Genomic DNA, 20,954 nt, shown 5'->3' with positions numbered 1-20,954 from the left:
CCACTGTTCAAAAAAAAGAAAGAAAGAAAGGAGATTCCATCATGGTGAATGAAATGAATCAGACTAGGAACCATGAGGTTGCAGGTTCCATCCCTGGCCTCGAAAAGTGGGTCAAGGATCTGGTGTTGCCATGAGCTGTGGTGTAGGTTGCAGACATGGCTTGGATCTGATGTTGCTATGGCTGTGATAGCTGTAGCTCCAACTGTACCCTTAGCCTGGGAACCTCCATATGCTTCCGGCTCAACCCTAAAAAGCAAAAAAAAAAAAAAAAAAACCACTGTTGCCCCTCTGATGTTCTTAGACTAAAGTGCTATCTTCCTATCCAGGCTTAGGAGGAGCTGGATATTTCTGCACTGTTTAAATTTCTCACTCTTGCCAGGGTCCATCTGATACCAATACCTAGTCATTTGGTAGGTCTTTTTGTTCCTCCAAGCCTTAGCACAGGCTTTCCTCTCTTACCTAAAACACCTTCAAATCTACCCCTGGCTCCCACAACTAACTCACCGTTAACTCTTCCTAGGACTTAAATGATCTCATGTCCTCTCCTCCCACCAGCCTTACCTTCTAAATCTCTGGTGGATGCTCTTGTGTGATCCCTCCACATTGTTATTCGTACCCATATAGACTGAGCACACTGTCTCCTGGGAAAGGCATAGATGGAATGCACCTGCAATCTTTGTACCTATTAGGTTCTCAATAATTACTGGCTGAAAAACTGGCCAGGTCCTCTTGACTATAAATAGATCCTATTTTACATTAATGACATGGTTAAACTGTTAGGGAACCACTGACTGGAACAACCCACTATGGCCAGGCACGGTAATAGACTCTTGCAGGAGTTGTTTCACAATAGGAGGGTTTGATAAGGAATGTGGTTCTGCCCTGAAGTCTAACGGGGCAGAATTTGGGAGGGAGGAGACAATCAGCCTCCCAGGATCCTTGGCGCTGGAATCCATCTTGGCTAAGAGGTGCCAGTCACCAAGGACCCTGAGCTTGGTGACCAAATATGGGACAAGCAAGATGATTGGCCAGAGACAACCCAGCATCCCTTCCCGATAAAGCCTTTTTTCTTTTCTTTTTTTTTTTTTTTTGCTTTTTAGAACCGCACCTGCAGCCTATGGAGGTTCTCAGGCGAGGGACTGAAATGGAGCTGTAGCTGCCAGGCTATGCCACAGCCACAGCAACTCAGGATCCGAACTGCATCTGCGACCTACACCACAGCTCACCTCAACGGATCCTTAACCCAGTGATCGTGGCCAGGGATCCAACTCACATGCGCATGGATTCTAGTCGGATACGTTTTCACTGAGCCACAAAGGGAACTCCCCAATAAAGTCTTTTGCTTTGTCAGCTTATGCGTCTCCTCGGACAATTTATTTCCCAGTGTCAGACAAGAGGCAATACTCAGGCTCTTGGAAGGTATCCAGCTTCCTGCAACAAAATCAGGATTTTATTCTCCCTCTGGACATTATTTACATTTAATAATAAACTACCATAGTTCTCTTTGGCAAGAGATTTATTTAGCTTTCACAGTCAAAAATGCCTGAAGTACACAATTAGATAGACCCAAGCTCTGCCCCTCAGAGCTTTAAGCAATCGGGGAACTTTATTTGTTCTGAAAATTATTAACTGTCCTACAGACATGACATTACACACACAATACAATGCCTTGGGTTCAACTGACCTACCTCAAAGCACTTTCCCGGCACTTACGGTGAATTTAGAGAACAGTTTGTTTCCCTCGTGCTGAGGTGATTGGAGTACTGGCAAACGGAGAGAATTCAAGAAACTGAAATACAGCAAAACCTTAGCTAGCAACTCCTCCCTACGCATCCATCCACAACCCCACGGAGCCTGAGATGTGAGCCTGCCCCCTGGGGCGGAAGCAGAAACCAGCTAGGGCAGGATTCTGAGCCCTGCCTCCCCAAGCCCCGCCCCCCGCCCCGGCCCTGAGACCCACCCCTTGCCCCCATACCCACCCCCTCCTCCATATCCGCCAGATTCAGAGCCCCGCCTCCTCCCAGGCCCCGCCCCCCAGATTGGCCCCGCCTTCACGCTCCGACCCTCCTCCCCCGCCCGCACCCGTTCTTTCCACGCTCTGGCCCCGCCTCCAGCTCCACGCAGTGGCCGGTCCCGAGCCCCGCCTCCATGTCCCAGCCACACTTCCCGGACCCGAGCCCGCCTCCCAGGGGCGGAGCTGCACCTGGTGCGGGCCCCGGGCTGGGCGGGCGTCACGGAGCGCCAGGTGCAGATTCCGCGTCAAGATGGCTTCTGCCGCACGAGCTGGGTTCTGGTTCCTTCCCGCCGGGGGTCGGGTGCTACGCGTCGCCCTCTGCCTTCTGTGCTGGGGTCCGGCGGCTGTGGGCGCTGTGCCCGAGCTTGGACTCTGGGCAGCGACGGTCAATGACGTAAGTGGAGCGTCGGCACCGAGGAGACGCACCTCTCCGGTTCTCAGGGTGTTCCCGGGGCTCGCTCGCCGGGGACCCAGCTTATTCCTCTGACCGGGCCTGCTCCGGGTGCCCTAATACGCTCTCTGGGCCTTTTGTCTCCCCTGGCCCGACCTAGGGAGAAAACCAGTCAAGCTTGTGTGCAGGGAACGGCTCTCCCTTCGGAGCCCTGTTCCTGTTCCCGAGGATCACCTTTCTCGACGGCCTGGTCCCTCGCTCCGCCCGGACACGCCCAGGCTAGATCGGGTCCTCGTTTATTCAGACCTGAGCTCAGAACCCCTCGGCACTCCCAGGGGCATCTTTGGATTTGACCCTTCTTCGTGCCCGGGTGCAGCCACAGGGCCACACCCGTGAGGCCTCAGGGAGGACTTTCCCGGCTTCAGTTTCCGCTTACATTTAGAAAGAGCGTGTGCCGCTTTCTTTCTTACTCTTTTTTTCCCCCCTTAAATGACAGTGGAACATGTAGTAGTCACCCCACCCCTCTTTCCCTATTTTGGGGCTCCTGGATTTCTCTCGGGCTCCTATCACAGCTCCGAGAGTATATGTGTGTGGGGAGTTGGGGCGGAATGTGTAATTAAAGGATATTTGCGAGCTAGTCTGGAGGCATGAATGCGTGGAAACTCTTCCTTTCCAGGGCAGGCCATTTGAGAACTTGGCATCAAGTAGTTACATGAGGTGATGTGGGAAGAATGCAGGGGTAGAATTTTGGAAAGATTTGCTAAAGAAGAGACAGGAAGTCGAAGAGGCTTTATGTCCTGCTCTTTTAGAGTAAGATGATTCGTCCAGTTGTTTGAGATGAGTATTTTTCCCATGTATAGAAACGTCCGAATTCTAAAGGCAAAACTTATATTTCGATTTCCTCAGCCAGAAAAAGAAAGTAGCACGAGAGGCTACAAATTCTTCCTACAACACAAACCTACCTGGGAGAGTAGATGTCCTTCTGTTTTTGTTTTTGTTTTTTTTGTCTTTTGCCATTTCTTGGGCCGCTCCCGCGGCATGCGGAGTTTCCCAGGGTAGGGGTCGAATTCGAGCTGTAGCCTCTGGCCTACACCAGAGCCACAGCAACGTGGGATCCGAGCCGCGTCTGTGACCCACACCACAGCTCACTGCAACGCCGGATCCTTAACCCACTGAGCAAGGCCAGGGATCGAACCCACAACCTCATGGTTCCTAGTCGGATTCGTCATCCACTGCGCCAGGAGGGAAACTCCTTCTCCTGAATTTTTAAGACCCAGTGCTACCATTTCTTCTAGGATTCTTCTGGGTTGCTGCCCTATTTTGTGTGCTGGTGATAGAACCTGCATATCTACGTTATTGAATTTCCCTGAACAGTAATTTCATGCAGTTTCTTTGAATTTCATGCTGCTTCTGTAGTGTATGGTCAATAGCATAAACTAAGTCTGAATATATTGGAAGTGAATTAGCTGTGAACAGACTGCTTGACCGTATCTATAAAAGTCTTTACCCAGTATACTTGGATGGTGAGATTCCAGAGGCCATGAGAAGAGAATGCCTTTGCTTCCTCTATAAGGAAGATAAATTTTTCTTTGGGTCCCACATAATCTTTAGTCCTATGTGCCAGTAGCAGCCCATAAAGCTCTTTTTTGCCAGGAGTAGATGGATTTTTTTTTTTCCTATTTCAAGTTATCAATACTTGTTCTTCAGAACAGGAAAGTAGAGTTTTATTTGTACTACAAATCTATCAAGAAATGGTTCCTTTTTAAATTTTTTTAAAAATTAAAGTATAGTTGGTTTACAGTGTTGTGCCACTTTCTACTGTACAGCAAAGTGACTCATTTGTATGTATATATATACACATTCTTTTATAATATTCTTTTTCATCATGGTCTATCCCAGGAGATTGCATATAGTTCTCTGTGCAGCAGGACCTCATTGCTTATCTATTGCAAATGTAATAAATAGTTTGCATCTACTAACCCCAAACTCCCAGTGCATTCTCCTTGGCAACCACAAGTCTGTACTCTATGTCTGTGTGTTAGTTTCTGTTTAGTAGCTAGGTTCCTTTGTGCCATATTTTAGATTTCACATATAAGTGATGTCATATGGGGGAGTTCCCGCTGCGGTGCAGTGGAAACAATCTGACTAGGAACCATGAGGATGCAGGTTTGATCCCTGGCCTCGCTCAGTGGGTTAAGGATCCGGTGTTGCCATGAGCTGTGGTGTAGGTCACAGACGTGGCTTGGATCTGGCATTGCTGTGGCTGTGGCATAGGCCAGCAACTGTAGCTCCAATTAGACCCCTAGCCTGGGAACCACCATATGCTGCAGTTATGGCCCTAAAAAGCAATAAATAAATAAATAAATAAATAAGTGATGTCATATGGTATGTCTTTCCCTTTCTGTCTTCACTTGTTATGATAATCTCTAGTTGCATCTATGTTGCTGCAAAAGACATTGAGAAATGGTTCCTTTGGTTGTAAAGGTCAACAGCGCCTACTCTGTGCCAGGCACTGCAGTGGCCATTGCTGTTGCAAGGATGAATATTAGACACAGTCTTCTCTTTCAAGAAGCTCACATAGTAGTAGAGACAGCAATTTCATAAGTAGTAATGACATGATGGTGGCATTCTTGGGTTATTACTAGAGCACTGAGGGCATCATCTAACCCCACTTTCTGGAGTTGGTGTCTGACTGGTTCTGTAAAGATGAGTAGACGTTACCTTGGTGAAGAAGGAGAAGGTAGAACAACTTCTGGGTTTTTCCTAATGGAGTGAGTGTTAGCACAGACTTGGGCCACCATAAGCCTTCCACGTCTGATCTTGACCTTGAGCCTGAGGCTGAGAGTCTCAAACTTAAGGACCTCTGAGGGTTGAGATACCAGTTACTGCAGAAGCATAGGCAGGAAATGTTGAGGGACTCACTTAGGGCAGTGGTGGCAGGAATGGAGAGAAAGAGCTAAATCTGGGAAGTGTCTGTGATATAAAGTGGGAATGCTGTGGAGATTGGGTGATGGAGGTGAGGCACCAGTAGGAGCCTGGCTTGGGTGACTGAGGATGGATCATCTACAGCCAAGGTGGACAGCGCAGGATGAGCTGGTGAAGAGCAGAGGGGGGGTCTGGTTTAGGGCAGGTGGGCGTGGAATGTCATCCCAGTGTGTTGAACATCCCAGTGGACCTGACCTTGGTAGTTGAGTATGTGCACATAAGCAGCTCAGAGGAGGGATCTGGGCTGGGGATTTTATTGTTGAAACTGTTGAGGAGCTGATAAGATATCAAGAAAGAGCTGCTTGTCCTGTCAGTGTTTTTCTTTAATCCTGAACCACCTGTTCATTTAACATAATACCTTCTCACAGGATTTTTATTCTTGGTGAGGGCAGACATTAAATAACTAGTACATGATGTCGTTTTACTTGGGGTAAAGATTGTGAAGAATGGGTCCTACAGACCATGTAAGAGAGGGCCTGGCCTGGTGTAGGCCCTGTGGAAGATGCCCTAAGGAAGGGGCTTTTGAACTGGGCTTTCAAGGTAAGGGGGAATTAACTAGATGAAGAAAGAGTGACGGAGACGGGTTTTTAAGTTTTCAAGTTGACCACCAAGGTCTTGAGTACAGGAAGGAGTGTTGTGTTTTTGAGGAACTGGTGGAAAGGTTCTAGAGAGGTGGGCAGACCTTGGCTATCCAGGGCTTTGGGGGCCACGGTGAGAACTAGTCTGTTGTGAGGACACCGAGGTGCACCATAACTTCGGGAGGGGACTGGTGGTTTTATTCGAAGAGCATTTATGTTGATACCGAGAGCAGCTGCAGATGCACAGACTCTCTGTCCGAGCAGCAGTAATGGTGCAGTAGCAGCAGCCCTTACCTCCTGTGTGTTGCTGGCCCCAGGCTGTGATGCTAGACCCAGGAGCCTTCTGGAGCCTGACATTCACTCCAGGGAGTGGGTTCCATGGGACAGGGTTCTAAGCCAGAGAATGAGGTGATCAGGTTTATGTTTTTGAAAAATAATCACTCTGGTCATAGGGAGAAGTGAAGGGATTAGAACTGTATATTTTTCCAGCATAAAACCATGCTCTTGGAGTTCCCATCATGGCTCAGTGGTTAACAAATCTGACTAGGAACCATGAGGTTGCGGGTTCAATCCCTGGCCTCGCTCAGTGGGTTAAGGATCTGGTGTTGCCATGAGCTGTGGTGTAGGTTGCAGACTTGGCTCAGATCTGGCGTTGCTGTGGCTGTGGTATAGGCTGGTGGCTACAGCTCCGATTAGACCTCTAGCCTGGAAACCTCCAGATGCCACAGGTGCGGCCCTAGAAAAGACCAAAAAAAAAACAAAAAAAAAGCACCATGCTCTTAAACAGTAGAGGAAAAATTTTTAACAAGCTCTTTCTATATTTCTTTGTTTTTCATTTCAGAAATCAGGACCTTTGATATTCAGGAAAACTATGTTTAACTCTACTGAGATCAAGTTTTCTGGTAAGTATAATAATATAATACTAAAATAAATTATGAGCAAGTAACATGTACTATCATGTTATCAACTAATATATTAATATAAACTGACATAACATATTATGATATATATTTTGAACAAGGCAAATGTTTTTAAGTGATTTTAACATTTTAAGGTTTCTTTTATTCCAGGCAGGCCTTAGTTATTTTCATGAATAGATTCTTCTGATCCTGTCTCAGAAAATGTAAAAAAATTGTTCTTTTTTTTTTTTGTCTTTTTAGAGCCATACTTGTGGCATGAGGAGGTTCCCAGGCTAGGGGTCTAATCGGAGCTGTAGGTGCCAGCCTATGCCGCAGCCACAGCAATGCCAGATCTGAGCCACATTTGCAACCTACACCACAGCTCACGAAAACGCTAGATCCTTAACCCACTGAGCGAGGCCAGGGATCGAACCCACAACTTCATGGATACTAGTCGGGTTCGTTAACTGCTGAGCCACAAAGGGAACTCCATACATTTTTCTTTAAAAATTATAAAGTCGGAGTTCCTGTTGTGGGTTAAGAATCTAACTAGTTTACATGAGGATGTGGGTTCAATCTCTGGCCTTGCTCAGTGGGTTAAAGGATCTGGCATTACCGAGAGCTGTGGTATAGGTTGCAGACATGGCTCAGATCTGGCATTGCTATGGCATAGGCCTGCAGCTACAGCTCCAATACAACTCCTAGCCCAGAAACCACCGTATGCCACGAGTGCAGCCCTAAAAAGGAAAAAAAAAAAAAAATTATAAAGTCTAGTAAAGTGATTTTCAGCAAAAAAAAAATTTGACTTCTGTGAAATTTGAATCCCTTTTATTTATTTATTTTTAAAAATGTATTTATTTTATTTTTGTCTTTTCCAGGGCCGCACTCGTGGCATATGGAGGTTCCCAGTCTGGGGGTCTAATCAGCTGTAGCCACCGGCCTACACCAGGGCCACAGCAACACCAGATATGAGCCATGTCTGAGACCTACACCACAGTCATGGCAACGCCAGATCCTTAACCCACTGAGCGAGGCCAGGGATCGAACCCGCAACCTCATGGTTCCTAGTCGGATTTGTTTCCGCTGCATCACGAAGGGAACTCCTGAATCCCTTTTAATACTCAATAAATTCCTCTATGGATCTGTGAAATGCCACGATTGTGATGGAACCTTTGTGCCTCTGAAATTTTTCGGAATACACCCATCATCATAGTGTGAAATAAAAATTACTAGACACTAACATTGTAATTAGGATTTTAGGGCTCATGACAGTGAAAATATTTGCTAGGGAATGTGCTGTCTGTATTAATAGTGTGTCATGACTACCATGCCATAGCACTGGAGGTTTTCAGTATTTTTAATGGGTTTAGCCTGGATCATCTTTACAGTGTTCTAAGTCCTCTGAGCATTCCCAGTAACTTGATGAGGTCACGTGGTTGCAAGGGTTAAGGTTGGGGGTAAGGAGTTGTTTTTTTGTTGGGTAGAGCAAATTGGCTTCCTGGGATCCACAGCCGTGGCCTTCTTCTCTCTCACACCATCTGGGCCTTTGTTGGCAATTCTGCCACATGCGGTCTTTGCTGAGGGAAGTAGGCCAGCCATCAGCCAGAAAGCAGAGGCAATTCACAGCAGCTCTGTGAGAGCACAGATCATCCGTGGTGATAAGAGCGTGGTAAGAGGAAATTGAAGCCCAAGGTGGGTGAGGAAAAAATTTTGGCCTCTCAGTGCTTTAATAAATTCATGTCTCAAAGTCTAGACAAGATTTAAAACACTGGTGCAGACCAAAAAAAAAAAAAAATTACATGGAGTAAAAAGTTATATGGACCAGTAAAACATAGAATTTGATTTTTAAAAAATCAATATGTACCGTCTGAGCTCAGCCTAAAAGTAGACTACAATTTAGTATTAACATATCTAAAGAAAGAAAAATGAGGCAGCAGAAGGGAGTTAGGAGTTGGGAAAAAAATGAGTGTTTAGTCAGATAAAAGCTAGCAGTCTCCCGGCATTGATGGGAGAGAGGTCTTTTTTTTTTTTTTTTTTTTAATCTTTAGAGTCACACCCATATGGAAGTTCCCAAGTGAGGGGTCAAATCAGAGCTACAAGCTGCCAGCCTACACCACAGCCACAGCAATGCCAGATCCTTGACCCACTGAGTGAGGCAGGGGATCGAACCCAAATCCTCGTGGATATTAGTCGGGTTTGTTACCACTGAGCCACGCTGGAAGCTCCTGAGAGCTTGAACTGTGACGGTTGCCCTGACATGGGGCCAGCTAGGATAGATGCAGTGTCCACCTGAGCCTCCTTGTTCTGCCACCACCCTCACCAAGCAGCCTTCTCATCACACTGGCCGTCCAGGAAGGTGTGCTAAAGAGAGTTAAGCATTACACATGTATAATTTTTTAGCTGTGAACAGTTATTGTTTAAATGAGTAATTGGACATTCTAGTTTATACATCGACATCCGTGGTGTGTGGAAGAGTGAGACTGAGTTCTCACAGAGCCTAATTTTAGTGTCTACAAAGTTAAGCATTGGTCCCATGGATATGTGTCCATGGTGTTGGGGGGAGAGATGTCTGGCTTTCCCTTAAGATGAGCCCTCTTAATTGCCCCATTCAAGATGCCATGTGTGGAGCCACTGTTGAAAATCTCAATGTAATTCATCATATTAACAGAATAAAAGAAATACACCACGTAATCATCTCAATATAAACAAATAGCATTTGAAAAAACTCAGTACCCATTCATGATGAAAACTCTCAGAGAAGTTCCTGTTGTGGCTGAGCTGGTTGAGAACCCAGCTAGTGTTCCATCCCCTCACCTTGCTCAGTGGGTTAAGGATATGGCATTGCTGTGAGCTGTGGTGTAGGTCACAGATGCAGCTCAGATCCAGCTTACCTCCGTAAGCTGGCTGCTGCAGCTCTGATTGGACCCCTAGCCTGGGAACTTCCATATGCCACAGGTGTGGCCCTAAAAAGACAAGAAAAGAAAACAGGAAACTTCCTCAACCTGATAAAAGGCATCTATGAATAATCTGTAGTTTAACATTATACAGTCAGTTCTCCCCATATTGGTCTATGAATTTGATTAATTCCAATCAAAGTCCAAGCGGACTTATATAGAAATTGATGAGTGGTTTCTAAAACATGTGCAAGTACAGATGACCTAGGATAGGGAAAATAATTTTTAAAAAGAACATGAACCTGCAGTGATCCTCATAGTGTATGCTGTCATAAGGATAGACACACAGGACAATGAAACAGACCCTAGGGCCCAGAAATAAACCCATGTAAATAAGGTCAGTTGATTTTCAACAGGGTGCCAAGGTTATTCTCTAGAGAAAGGATAGTCTTCAACAAGTGATGTTGGAACAACTGGATGTCCACACTGAAAAAGCATCTCAGCTCCTACCTTGAGTCCTGGCCTTAGACGCTCTCCCCTCACCTCTCTCCTCCCCTCCTGAGGCTCTGTTTACACCTGTTAGACTGCTTGATAACTGTCTCACAGGCCACTGAGGCCCTGGTGATTTTTTTCAGTCTCTTTTTCTCTCTTTGCTTCACTGTAGATATTTAATAGTTTTTTTTTCCCACTTCCTAATCATCATCTAATTCTATCGTCTTTCTCATTTCCATCCTCTTTGTCAAGTCAACTGATTCATATCATGGTTATGCGTCACATTTTCCCCCATTATATATCTAGCGTTTTTGTTTGGTTGGTGGATGTCACGAATTTTACATTCTTTTTTTTTGTCTTTTTGCTATTTCTTGGGCCGCTCCCACAGCATATGGAGATTCCCAGGCAAGGGGGCGAATCGGAGCTGTAGCTGCCAGTCTACACCAGAGCCACAGCAACGTGGGATCCGAGCCACATCTGCGACCTACACCACAGCTCACGGCAACCCACTGAGCAAGGGCAGGGACCGAACCCGCAACCTCATGGTTCCTAGTTGGATTCGTTAACCACTGCGCCACAACGGGAACTCCCACGAATTTTACATTCTTGAGTACTCGCATGTTGTTGTCCTTTAATAGCTTTGTTCTGGCAGACAATTAAGTTTCTTTTGACTCAGTTTGATCTTTTCCAATTTTTTTTGTTTTGTTTTTTGGCTATACCCTCGGAATGCAGAAGTTCTAGGGCCAGGGATCAAACCTGTGCCATAGCAGTGACCTGAGCCACAGCAGTGACAATGCCTGCTGAGCCACTGGGGAACTTCACCAATTTTGTTATAAATTTCTTTTAGGATGGATCTGGAGTAGCCTTTACTCTAGGATTGACTTAGCACCACTTCTAAGGTGTGGCTCTTCTGCACCTCCCCCAAATGCCTGCTTTGTTTTGTGAGGCCCTCTGCTCTGGCTAGTGCAAACTCAAGCAGTTCCTAGCCCTGTGTGAGCCTGGGAACTGTGCAGCTTCTCCCTGTGCACAGGCTGGCTGCTCTGTAGCCAGAGGTCAAAGGGACCTCTGGGCAGACTTCCTTTACTCCTTCTTTGTGCAGCTCCCTCAACCTGGGTACTCTACCCCAGCCTTAGCCTCTTCAGCTTCAGTCTCTGGGCCCAGTTTGGGTTCCCTCTGGTTACCAGCCTTCAGGATGGTACAAAGTGATGCCAGCCTCCTGGTGTTCACGACCTTGCATAGTCCCCTACCACGTGATATCAAGGTTGGTCTGACCAATAGAAATGTGGCAGAAGTAATGGCATATCACTTCTGGTACCAGGTCGCAAAAGAACTGTGCTGCTTTATCATTCACTCTCTCTGATGATTTGCTTTGGGGGAAGCCAGCTGCCTGTTGTGAGAACACTCCCGAGAGACCTTTCTTTGATTCTAGATGTAGTCCTTTTCAGGACTGGTTCTGTTGAAACCACGTTCCTCTCCTACCTAAAACCTTTGGTGGTGCTCTGTGACATTCAGAATAAAGGAAATCTCCTTAGCAGAGTGCACTGTGCCTTGTGAATCTCATCTAGCAGTCTTCTCCAGCTTCAGCTCTCCCCTGTCCCCAGTGGGTTCTGAGCACAGCAAACTCTGCAGGTGGTCACACTCGTGCCGTGCTGTCGCCGACTCTGCTACGCATGTGCTGTTCCACCCTCCTCTTCACCTGGCTGACTCCTGCTCTTCCTGCCAGCACCCCATTCTTCATGCTCGCCTGGACTTTGTTAGGGGCCCTGCCCAGGGCTTCCTTGACTCCCATTTCTCAGCCCCTTGTTCTACCAAAGGTGCCTGTTTAATTGCTAACCCTCCCCTCCCCTAGTGCTTCTTACATCAAGGACAGGGATTGTTGTGGTTTACCTTTCTGTCCCTCCCTGACATACAGAAAGAGGTGTTTACTCATTACTCTTTGAATGAATAAGTCAGTGGAGAGAACATTTTAGAATGAAGTAAGCAGTGACATAGCATATCCGGCTACTTGGTTGACTTTAATGCTGGACTTAACATGTAGATGCAACAAAGAGTATTACAGCAACTTTTGGTTGACCATTATAATTTAATTTAATAAATTTATCTGTCTCATTTTGTAGTGACTTTTTGGAGAAATTAGGTAATATTTTACTCATTGTTTCCTTAAAGTAGCCTATTTTAAATTGCATTCTTGAAACCTTAAGTTTATATTGGAGTATATATATGTTATTATTGTAAAAGAGACTTTCTTTTTCTAAACAGTTAAGTCATTCAGTTGTTCCGGGCCTGTGAAGTTTACCATAGAGTGGCATTTGGAGTATCATACCTGTCACAATCAATATTCTGAGCTGGAAGTAAGTAAAACACCAATTTTAAATGTGTAAAGCTGTGAAGGAAAAATTATGAGTATAGAGATTTATTAGCTCATCAAGTGAGGATGACTATAGTTTTAGAAGTGCCACCGATTTATTTGGGGACTCAGCCAATAAATACTTTAATTATATCAAAATATATGCTTTCTCTCTCTCTTTTTTTTTTTTTTGGCTGAGACTGAGGCATGTGGAAGTTCTAGGGTCAGGGTTCAAGCCTGAGCCACAGCAGCAACCTTAGCTGCTGCAATGACAATGACAAATCCTTAAACCAGTACACCACAGAAGAACTCCACAAAGTATATGCTTTCTGAGAATACAAATCTTTTCATGTCCTTGCATCTTATGAAAAATGAGTAAATATTTAAATCAGACTTGTAGGAACCATTGATAAAGGATGATGGGTCACACCCAAATAAAAACCAACCTAATTTAAGAAAGAGAAGTTTCCCTTCATTCAAAAACTTAGTGTTAGGGATCCTAGAAGTTTAGTGAGTACAAGTAGATTTAATGAATGTAAGAGGATCTGAGAATGAGGTGAGGAGGGGAAAGGAAGTGGAGAGGGGAGTGTGAGGGAGGAAGAGGAAGCTGGGCTATGGTCGGTGTCTATTTCCTAAGAGCAAAGATCTTTGCTTAGATTACATAGCACAGTTATCAGATTTAGGAAATTTAGCGTTGATGCAATACTGTTACCTAATAAACAAATCATATCGAAATTTTGCTAAGATCCCAACAACATCCTTTTTAGCAGCTTTTTTTTTTCTTCCTATTCTTTTTCTGGTACAGGATCCAAACCAGAATCACACTGCATTTCCACAGTTTTTTTGGGGGGAGGGAGGGGGGAGGAGTAGTTCATGACATGACATTGATATATTTGAGGTGTATAAACCATTTATTTTTACAAAATATCCCCCAGTTGGAGTATATCTCACATTTCCACATGATTACTTTCAGGTTATATTTTTGGCAGACATACCAGAAATACTGTTTCGTCCCATTTTTGGTGATGTTAACTTTGATCAGTTGGTAAAGGAAGTTTCTGCCAGCTTTCTCCACTATAAAGCTACTACTTTTCTCTTTGTTATCAATAATAGTCTGTGAAAAAATACTTTTATAAGTAAATATAATGTTTTTCATCAGGCTTTGATTTAACATTCTTTGATTCTTTTTTTTTTTTTTGTCTTTTTGCCATTTCTTGGGCTGTTCCCTCAGCATATGGAAGTTCCCAGGCTAGGGGTCCAATTGGAGCTGTAGCCGCCGGCCTACACCACAGCCACAGCAACACGGGATCCGAGACGCGTCTGCAACCTACACCACAGCTCTCAGCAATGCCAGATCCTTAACCCATTTGAGCAAGGCCAGGGATCGAACCTGAAACCTCATGGTTCCCAGTCGGATTCGTTAACCCCTGAGCCACAACGGGAACTCCCATTCTTTGATTCTTTCCTGATGAATTAGTTATCACTATGATGATTGCTAAATGATGATTTTTTTTTTTTCATTTTATGGCCACACTAATCGCATATGGAAGTTCCCAGGCTAGGGGTTGAATCAGAGCTGCAGCTGCCAGCCTACTGCACAGCCACAGCAAGGTGGGATCTGAGCCACATCTGTGACCTACACCACAGCTCACAGCAACACCGGATCCTTAACCCAGTGAGCAAGGCCAGGGGCTGAACCTGCATCCTCATGGGTACCAGTCAGTTTCATTACTGCTGAGCCACAACAAGAACTCCCCTAAAAGATGATTTTTTTAATTCCATGTTTTCCTCTTCATTTATTAGCAGCTTACTATAAGGATGAACTCTCTCTTTTCCTTTGTTTTATCTCTCTGGCAATCAGTTAATCAGTTATTAACATAGATTCATTGATTTTTACTTTGTTGTGTGGATTATAATTTATTACCATTTTTATGTATTTTGCTCAAATTGTCCCATATTTGGTTGGCGGAAGCCTCTTAACCTTTCCTTGACAACTGGGAGCTGCCATTAGGAGCTTGATTTTATTCCTCCATCTAGGGGTCTGGAACCTCCTGAGTTGATGGGTAAATGAGTGTTCCCCCTGCACTCATTTGGGTTTGCCATCTGTGCTTTATGTTACTGAGTGTTTGGTGTATCTTTCCTTATAGTTAAATGCTGCTTTTTTTCTCTGTAAAATCTTTTATATACAGAATGAAATGGAAGTAGCCCCAGGACAAAGTATTTTTTATTTCTCAGTGAACCATTTCCTCATAGTAATATCCTACTCACATTTCCTACTGTGAGAGAATGCTTATATTGTATAATACTATATCTGGACACATTGAAATGGCTACAATAGTATGATTACCTCAATTGTACTAAAAATTAGATTCCAACCTTTTTCCTTTTCAGTGTTTTGTTCTACTGTGTGTTTTCAAGTTTCCAAAGTGAATAAATTTTTGGTATTACTTAGATATTAAGTGGATATAAATCATAACATAGAATTTTGTCTTTGCTAGGAACTGTCACGAAAACATAAACTTAGTGTTGATGAAGACTTTTGTGGTCATTATTTCAAGAACAGAGAATGTTGGACAACAAAAACCGAAAACTTAGATTGCAACAGTGATTTACAGCTGTTCCCTTCATTGCATGTGAGTATCTGTCTTGCCGTGTTGAAATAGAACTTATTTTTCTCTCAGTGAATATAAGTATCTACTTCTGTTTTATCAGTATTTTGATAAAGAAAGGTGGTTAATTTGTTAATTTTTTGGTTTGGTTCTTCTTCGTGTATGGCAGTACATAGTAAGATATGGGCACTGTCGTTCCACTTCTTTGTATTCTTTGCCGAAGCATCCTTGAAAGAGGATCCTTTTATCATCCTTTCATGATCTGCTATTATTCTCTCTCTCTTCTGCCCACTCCAGTCCAACCTTCGCCCCCATCATCCCATCAGAAGAGCTCTAGTCAAGGTCACCTGTGACCTTCATGCCCAGGGTCTGTTACTCTTACTGCAGAGCTGTCAGTGTAGTTGACTTACTGCTTTGTAACACACTTGACACTCCCCTCTGGGCACTTCCTCCTCCTAGCCTGGAAACCATATTCTAAAATGCTAATAGGAGTTCCCGTCGTGGCGCAGTGGTTAACGAATCCGACTAGGAACCATGAGGTTGCGGGTTCGGTCCCTGCCCTTGCTCAGTGGGTTAACGATCCGGCGTTGCCGTGAGCCGTGGTGTAGGTTACAGACGCGGCTCGGATCCCGCGTTGCTGTGGCTCTGGCGTAGGCCGGTGGCTACAGCTCCGATTCAACCCCTAGCCTGGGAACCTCCATATGCCGCGGGAGCGGCCCAAGAAATAGCAACAACAACAACGACAACAACGACAAAAAAAAGACAAAAGACAAAAAAAATAAAATAAAATGCTAATAGCAATTATCCCTGTGTGGTGAGGCTATGGATCATTTTTTTTTCTTCTGTAAATTCTGAAATGAAAATGTCTTTAATAACAATTTTTAAAGGGCTGTTTTTAAAAAATTGTGTTGAGGTATAATAAACATACCAGAAATCATGTATGTCAGAAGTGTAGGACTTGATGAATTTTCACAGCCCGAACCCACTCTTATAAACTCAGATCAGGTACAGGGCATTTGAGCAGCTAGAACCCCCTCTGAGTTCCTGATTCTGCCCCCACCCCAACACCAGCGGTAACCACTCCCCTGATCAAGGAAGTAATTTTTCTAAAGTAGGATTTTCTTACTCATATTTGGGGTACAATGAGATTTGCCCTCTAGTGTTCATCCTTCAAATCTTTTTTCATAACACATTTTTTTCTTAATTGTTAAAACTATTTTTCCGATGGAAGTTTAGCAATATAAAATGTAATTATTTTATTCTTTTTTCCAGAATAAAGAACTAATAACAAATACCAGAAATGTTTCAAACCAGGAAGGGTCAATGGTAAGTTATTTTATTTGTCCTTAAATCAAATATAGACAAGTTAGATTAAGACTGAGCAGAGTCTGCTAATGGGTGGATGCTTGGGGAGTAATGTAAAGTAGGGCTAGTAGAATTAGGAAAGAGAAAACTGTCACTTAAAACAGTATATTTTCTTACTTATGTCTATGGGAATTTTGTACATATTTGTTTCTTTGTTTAAAAATCTCTTCAAAGTTGTAAAGTTCACTTCTATGTAGTCTTTCTTTACTTTAAAAAATAAAATTCCGCTGTCAAATGCCTGAGACAGCATAGCAATGGGTTGGTCTGTACTGTCATTAAGGAAGTAAAGAAATAGAAACCATGAGGTACCACAAAGAGGAGGAGGATTTGGTATTTTTGGGAATTACTAAAAGTCAGAAGACTAAGGGGTTGAGAGGGTTGCAAGGAGTTGTATATAGGAATTGAAAGCAGATTTCAGAGAGCTGGATGTTTGCTTTTCTTTTTTTTTAGGGCCACACCTATGGCACATGGAGGTTCCCAGGCTAGGGGTTGAATTGGAGCTGGAGCTACCAGCCCACACCACAGCCACAGCAACACAAGATCTGAGCTGCGTCTGCGACCTACACCACAGCTCATGGCAACATGGGATCCTTAACCCACTGAGCCAGGCCTGGGATCGAACCTGTAGCCTCATTTATCCTAGACCGGTTTGTTAATCACTGAGCCACAAAAGGAACTCCCATAACCCAATTCAATTTTTAAAAGTTGTTTTAAAACGAGGTGAACGTGGAGTTCCTGTTGTGTTGCAGCAGACACGAATCTGACTAGTATCCATGAGGATGCGGGTTCTATCCCTTGCCTCGCTCAGTGGGTTAAGGATCTGGCATTGCATTGTTCTGTAGGCCCACAGCTATAGCTTGGATTTGACTCCTAGCCTGGGAACCGTAGGTGCGGCCCTAAAAAAAAAGTAAGAATAAAATAAAATGTGGTGAATAGTTGCTTAGCTGTATTTTATATAGCATTTTTAAAAAATAACATAAAGAATTTTTTTTTTCTGTTTCAGGATGTTGTAGCCAGAACACAGAGAGATGGGTTTCATATCTTTATTGTTTCTATTAAAACAGAAAAAACAGATGCAGACTGGAATTTGAATGGTATAGTTAAACCAAATGCGTGTTTATTGTCTGCTTTTACTATATTCTGTTGTCATTGACCCAAATCTACATTTTCTGCTAAAACACATCATTCAAAAATTAATTTCTAGGAGTTCCCGTCATGGCTCAGTGGTTAATGAATCTGACTAGGAACCATGAGCTTGCGGGTTCAATCCCTGGCCTTGCTCAGTGGATTAAGGATCCGGCGTTGCCGTGAGCTGTGGTGTAGGTCGAAGACGTGGCTCAGATCTGGCGTTGCTGTGGCTGTTGTGTAGGCCGGTGGCTACAGCTCCGATTCGACCCCTGGCCTGGGAACCTCCATATGCTGAGGGAGCGGCCTAAGAAATGGCAAAAAGACCAAAAAAAAAAAAATTGAATTTCTAGGAAGTTCTCTTGTGGTGTAGCAGGTTAAGGATCCAGCATTGCCACAGCTGTGGTACAGGTCACAACTGTGGTGTGGGTTCGATCCCTGGCCCCAGAACTCCTGCATTTGGCTTGACCCCTAGTCTGGGAACTTCCATATGCTGTGGGTGCAGCCCTTAAAAAAAATTTCTATTTATTTGGGAGACTTAAAATTTTATGCTTATCTCAGGTATTTATTTTTTTTAACAGAATAGAAACTTGATAAGATAAATTTTTAAAATCTTAAACTTCATAGAGGGATACATAATTCTCCATCCTTCCAAATTAAAAAAAAAAAAAATTCTTTCAACACATCGAAATGGATAGGCCACATCTTAGTTGTATTTGAAGTAGATTATATTCTGTTTCTTGAGAATGGCCATCATCAGGGGTTTAAAATTTTTGTTCTTTAAAAAAATTTTTTTAAACATCTGTGTGTAGCCTGGGAGTTGAAGCAGCATGTCTGGCAGCTGTGGCTTCAGTGGTCTGTGGGCTCCCCTGCCTGCCCAGCAGATAGATTCTCTTTGCCTCATGAAGCTGTGGTTCCTAGTGTCCAGTGTGAGAGGGGCTCACGCTGAGCTGTTTGAAGGGAACCAGTGCTTTCTCATGTCCTAGAATTGCATTGGCTGTCATTGTCCACAGTGGGCACTTGCTGGACTGACAGTAGCCACATACCATGTGAGGATCCTGGGGATTTTCAAACATCTCTGATCCATGCACTGGGGACACAGCAGCGAAACCGGTTTGTCTCGGAGGGGTGCCCAGTCCAGAGCAGAGGAAGAAAGTGAGAGAGACCTGGGCGCAGAGGGGACACAGAGTCGGCCTCCCCCAGGGGAAGCCGGTGGAGGTGGCTGCTCTGGAGAATGAGGTAGGGCGTCCTCTCGGAGACCGTACCAGACAGGGAGCAGAGGTCATCCTGGTTCCCCCTTCTTTCCCAGGTGTCACATCTTTTCCTCTGACACCCGCAGGCCGTGTTAGGCTGGTTAGTAACTGGTGCAGTTGCTGAGCCCTGCAAGACAGTACAGTATTCATCACTCTGTTTACTATTGCTCTCTCAGACAGCAATGCAAACTGCACTCTGGGGTTCAGTCATTTACCCAGGTTACATTAAGGAAGAAGAAGTCCTCAGGGAGCTTAATGACTCAGCAAGGGTCAGTCTCAGGCCAGGACTACTTTGCTATCTACTAAGATCCAATGTGGCCCACATTTTACAGCAGTACGTATACAAGCAAAGATGTTTTGATAAGATTACATAATCAGATAACTAGCAATTACCCAGTACTTTGTGCGTGCGAGGTAAAAATTTAGCTCTTGTTAGCTTGGTTTGTATTCTTGGAGTGTTAAAATGAGTTGACATTTAAAAACTTAAGAAAAGCTGATTGTGAATTTAATGTCTTCATTTCTTTATCCCCAACCTCTCTGCACCAGTTTCTCTTTCTATGATGGGGCCTCATGGATATATCTCTGCATCAGATTGGCCTCTAATGATTGTGAGTATCTGTCATCATTTTTTCCTTTTTTTAAAAATGAATTTTGTATCCTAATTAGAACATGTAAAAATTTTAAGAAGTCAGTGGTGGTAATTCCTTAATAGATAATGCTTTGACATACCCTCTCTTTCTGGTTCCGCAGTGACTCCAAAATAAAGGATGGCAAACTTGAATGCAGAAATGTCAGTCTTCTAATGGTCAGAAGGCTTAACTGACTAAAATTGTTTATCTTCCCACAGTTCTACATGGTGATGTGTATTGTTTATATTTTGTACGGTGTACTGTGGCTGATGTGGTCTGCCTGTTATTGGAAAGATATATTAAGAATCCAGTTTTGGATTGCAGCTGTTATTTTCCTGGGAATGCTTGAAAAAGCAGTTTTTTATGCTGAGTACCAAAACATCAACAGCACGGGGCTATCAAGTAAGTAGTGACCGTGTCCGTAAATACAGTGTGACCCAGGAGGGTCCTAGCATCTGAGAGCAGAGCTGTGGGGATCCCGCCCCCATTGGTACCGTGGTTTTGGAACAACTCTATTGTAGACGAAGAGGAGGGAAGCCAAGAGGAGAATGGCAGAGCAGGACTCTGATCCAGGCTAGCATGTCTGTTGTCTTCATTTTCTGTTTTCTTCTTGCTGACTTTCCCTTATTTTCCTCCCATTCCCATTTAGCTACCAGTGATTGGCTTAAAGCAACACAAATTTCTGGACCAGGGACATTAGGTGCTGCCAATCCTTTTTTTGACATATTTCTCTGTTTTTCCACGCATTCTCTTTCTTATCCTTTCCCCTCTAAAAAGAAAAAGAAAATTTGGCCATGGGGAGTAAAATCAGTAGTGCTGGGATGAACGAAGCCTGCTGCCTTCCCACAGAGAACTTCACGTGACCATGGCAGACACCATCCCCAGGACTTACACATTGGAATGTGGAAAGCAGGTGTGGTGTATGGAGGGGCATCCTCTGATATGGGCCCCAGACTTCTGGAAGATAGCGTTCAAAAGAGCCGGAGACACAGATACCCTTAATTCCCTCTGTGAACCTTTGCAAAGGAAGCCAGCTCAAAAGGGCAGAAAGCACCCAGGAGTGTGCTTCTGCATGGCCAGGGCTGGAATAAACACCTGACTCCCTGGTGTCTGTTTTACTCTGTAGAAGAGCCATATGTTGTATACTGTAACAAAAAGGAGCTTCTTGTCCCTTGGGTCTTTAATTAAAAGAAAACGTCCACTGAAAAAAGAACAAGAAACAAAAGGGAACATGGCACCTGCCATCCTTGGGCCTTCAGACTCTGAGACGACACCAGAAGGGCTTGGAAGAGAACCCCCAGATGGCTGTCCTTGTCTGTGAGGACTCCTGCAGAAAGGGAGGTGTTAGGCTGGGCCTGGACTGATGTTTCTGA

General features: G+C 44.2%; 1 protein-coding gene across 3 annotated transcripts in view; it reads left to right on the top strand.

Moving 5' to 3' along the window:
* The first annotated feature begins 2,087 nt into the window (after positions 1–2,087).
* TMEM87B (transmembrane protein 87B) overlaps positions 2,088–20,954 on the top strand; it is a 44,492-nt gene continuing 25,625 nt past the window's right edge. For all 3 annotated transcript variants that reach the window (XM_047781189.1, XM_047781188.1, XM_047781190.1), the window contains exons 1-8: positions 2,088–2,408; positions 6,810–6,870; positions 12,513–12,604; positions 15,099–15,233; positions 16,482–16,535; positions 17,578–17,668; positions 19,499–19,560; positions 19,800–19,983. In XM_047781189.1, coding sequence (XP_047637145.1) covers positions 2,265–2,408; positions 6,810–6,870; positions 12,513–12,604; positions 15,099–15,233; positions 16,482–16,535; positions 17,578–17,668; positions 19,499–19,560; positions 19,800–19,983 — 823 coding nt within the window. In that variant the 5' untranslated portion in view covers positions 2,088–2,264. The remainder of the gene's footprint in view (positions 2,409–6,809; positions 6,871–12,512; positions 12,605–15,098; positions 15,234–16,481; positions 16,536–17,577; positions 17,669–19,498; positions 19,561–19,799; positions 19,984–20,954) is intronic.

The sequence above is a fragment of the Phacochoerus africanus genome, chromosome 5 (genome assembly GCF_016906955.1).
Source record: "Phacochoerus africanus isolate WHEZ1 chromosome 5, ROS_Pafr_v1, whole genome shotgun sequence".
Lineage (NCBI taxonomy): Eukaryota > Metazoa > Chordata > Mammalia > Artiodactyla > Suidae > Phacochoerus > Phacochoerus africanus.
This window is presented reverse-complemented; position numbering and strand designations above follow the sequence as displayed.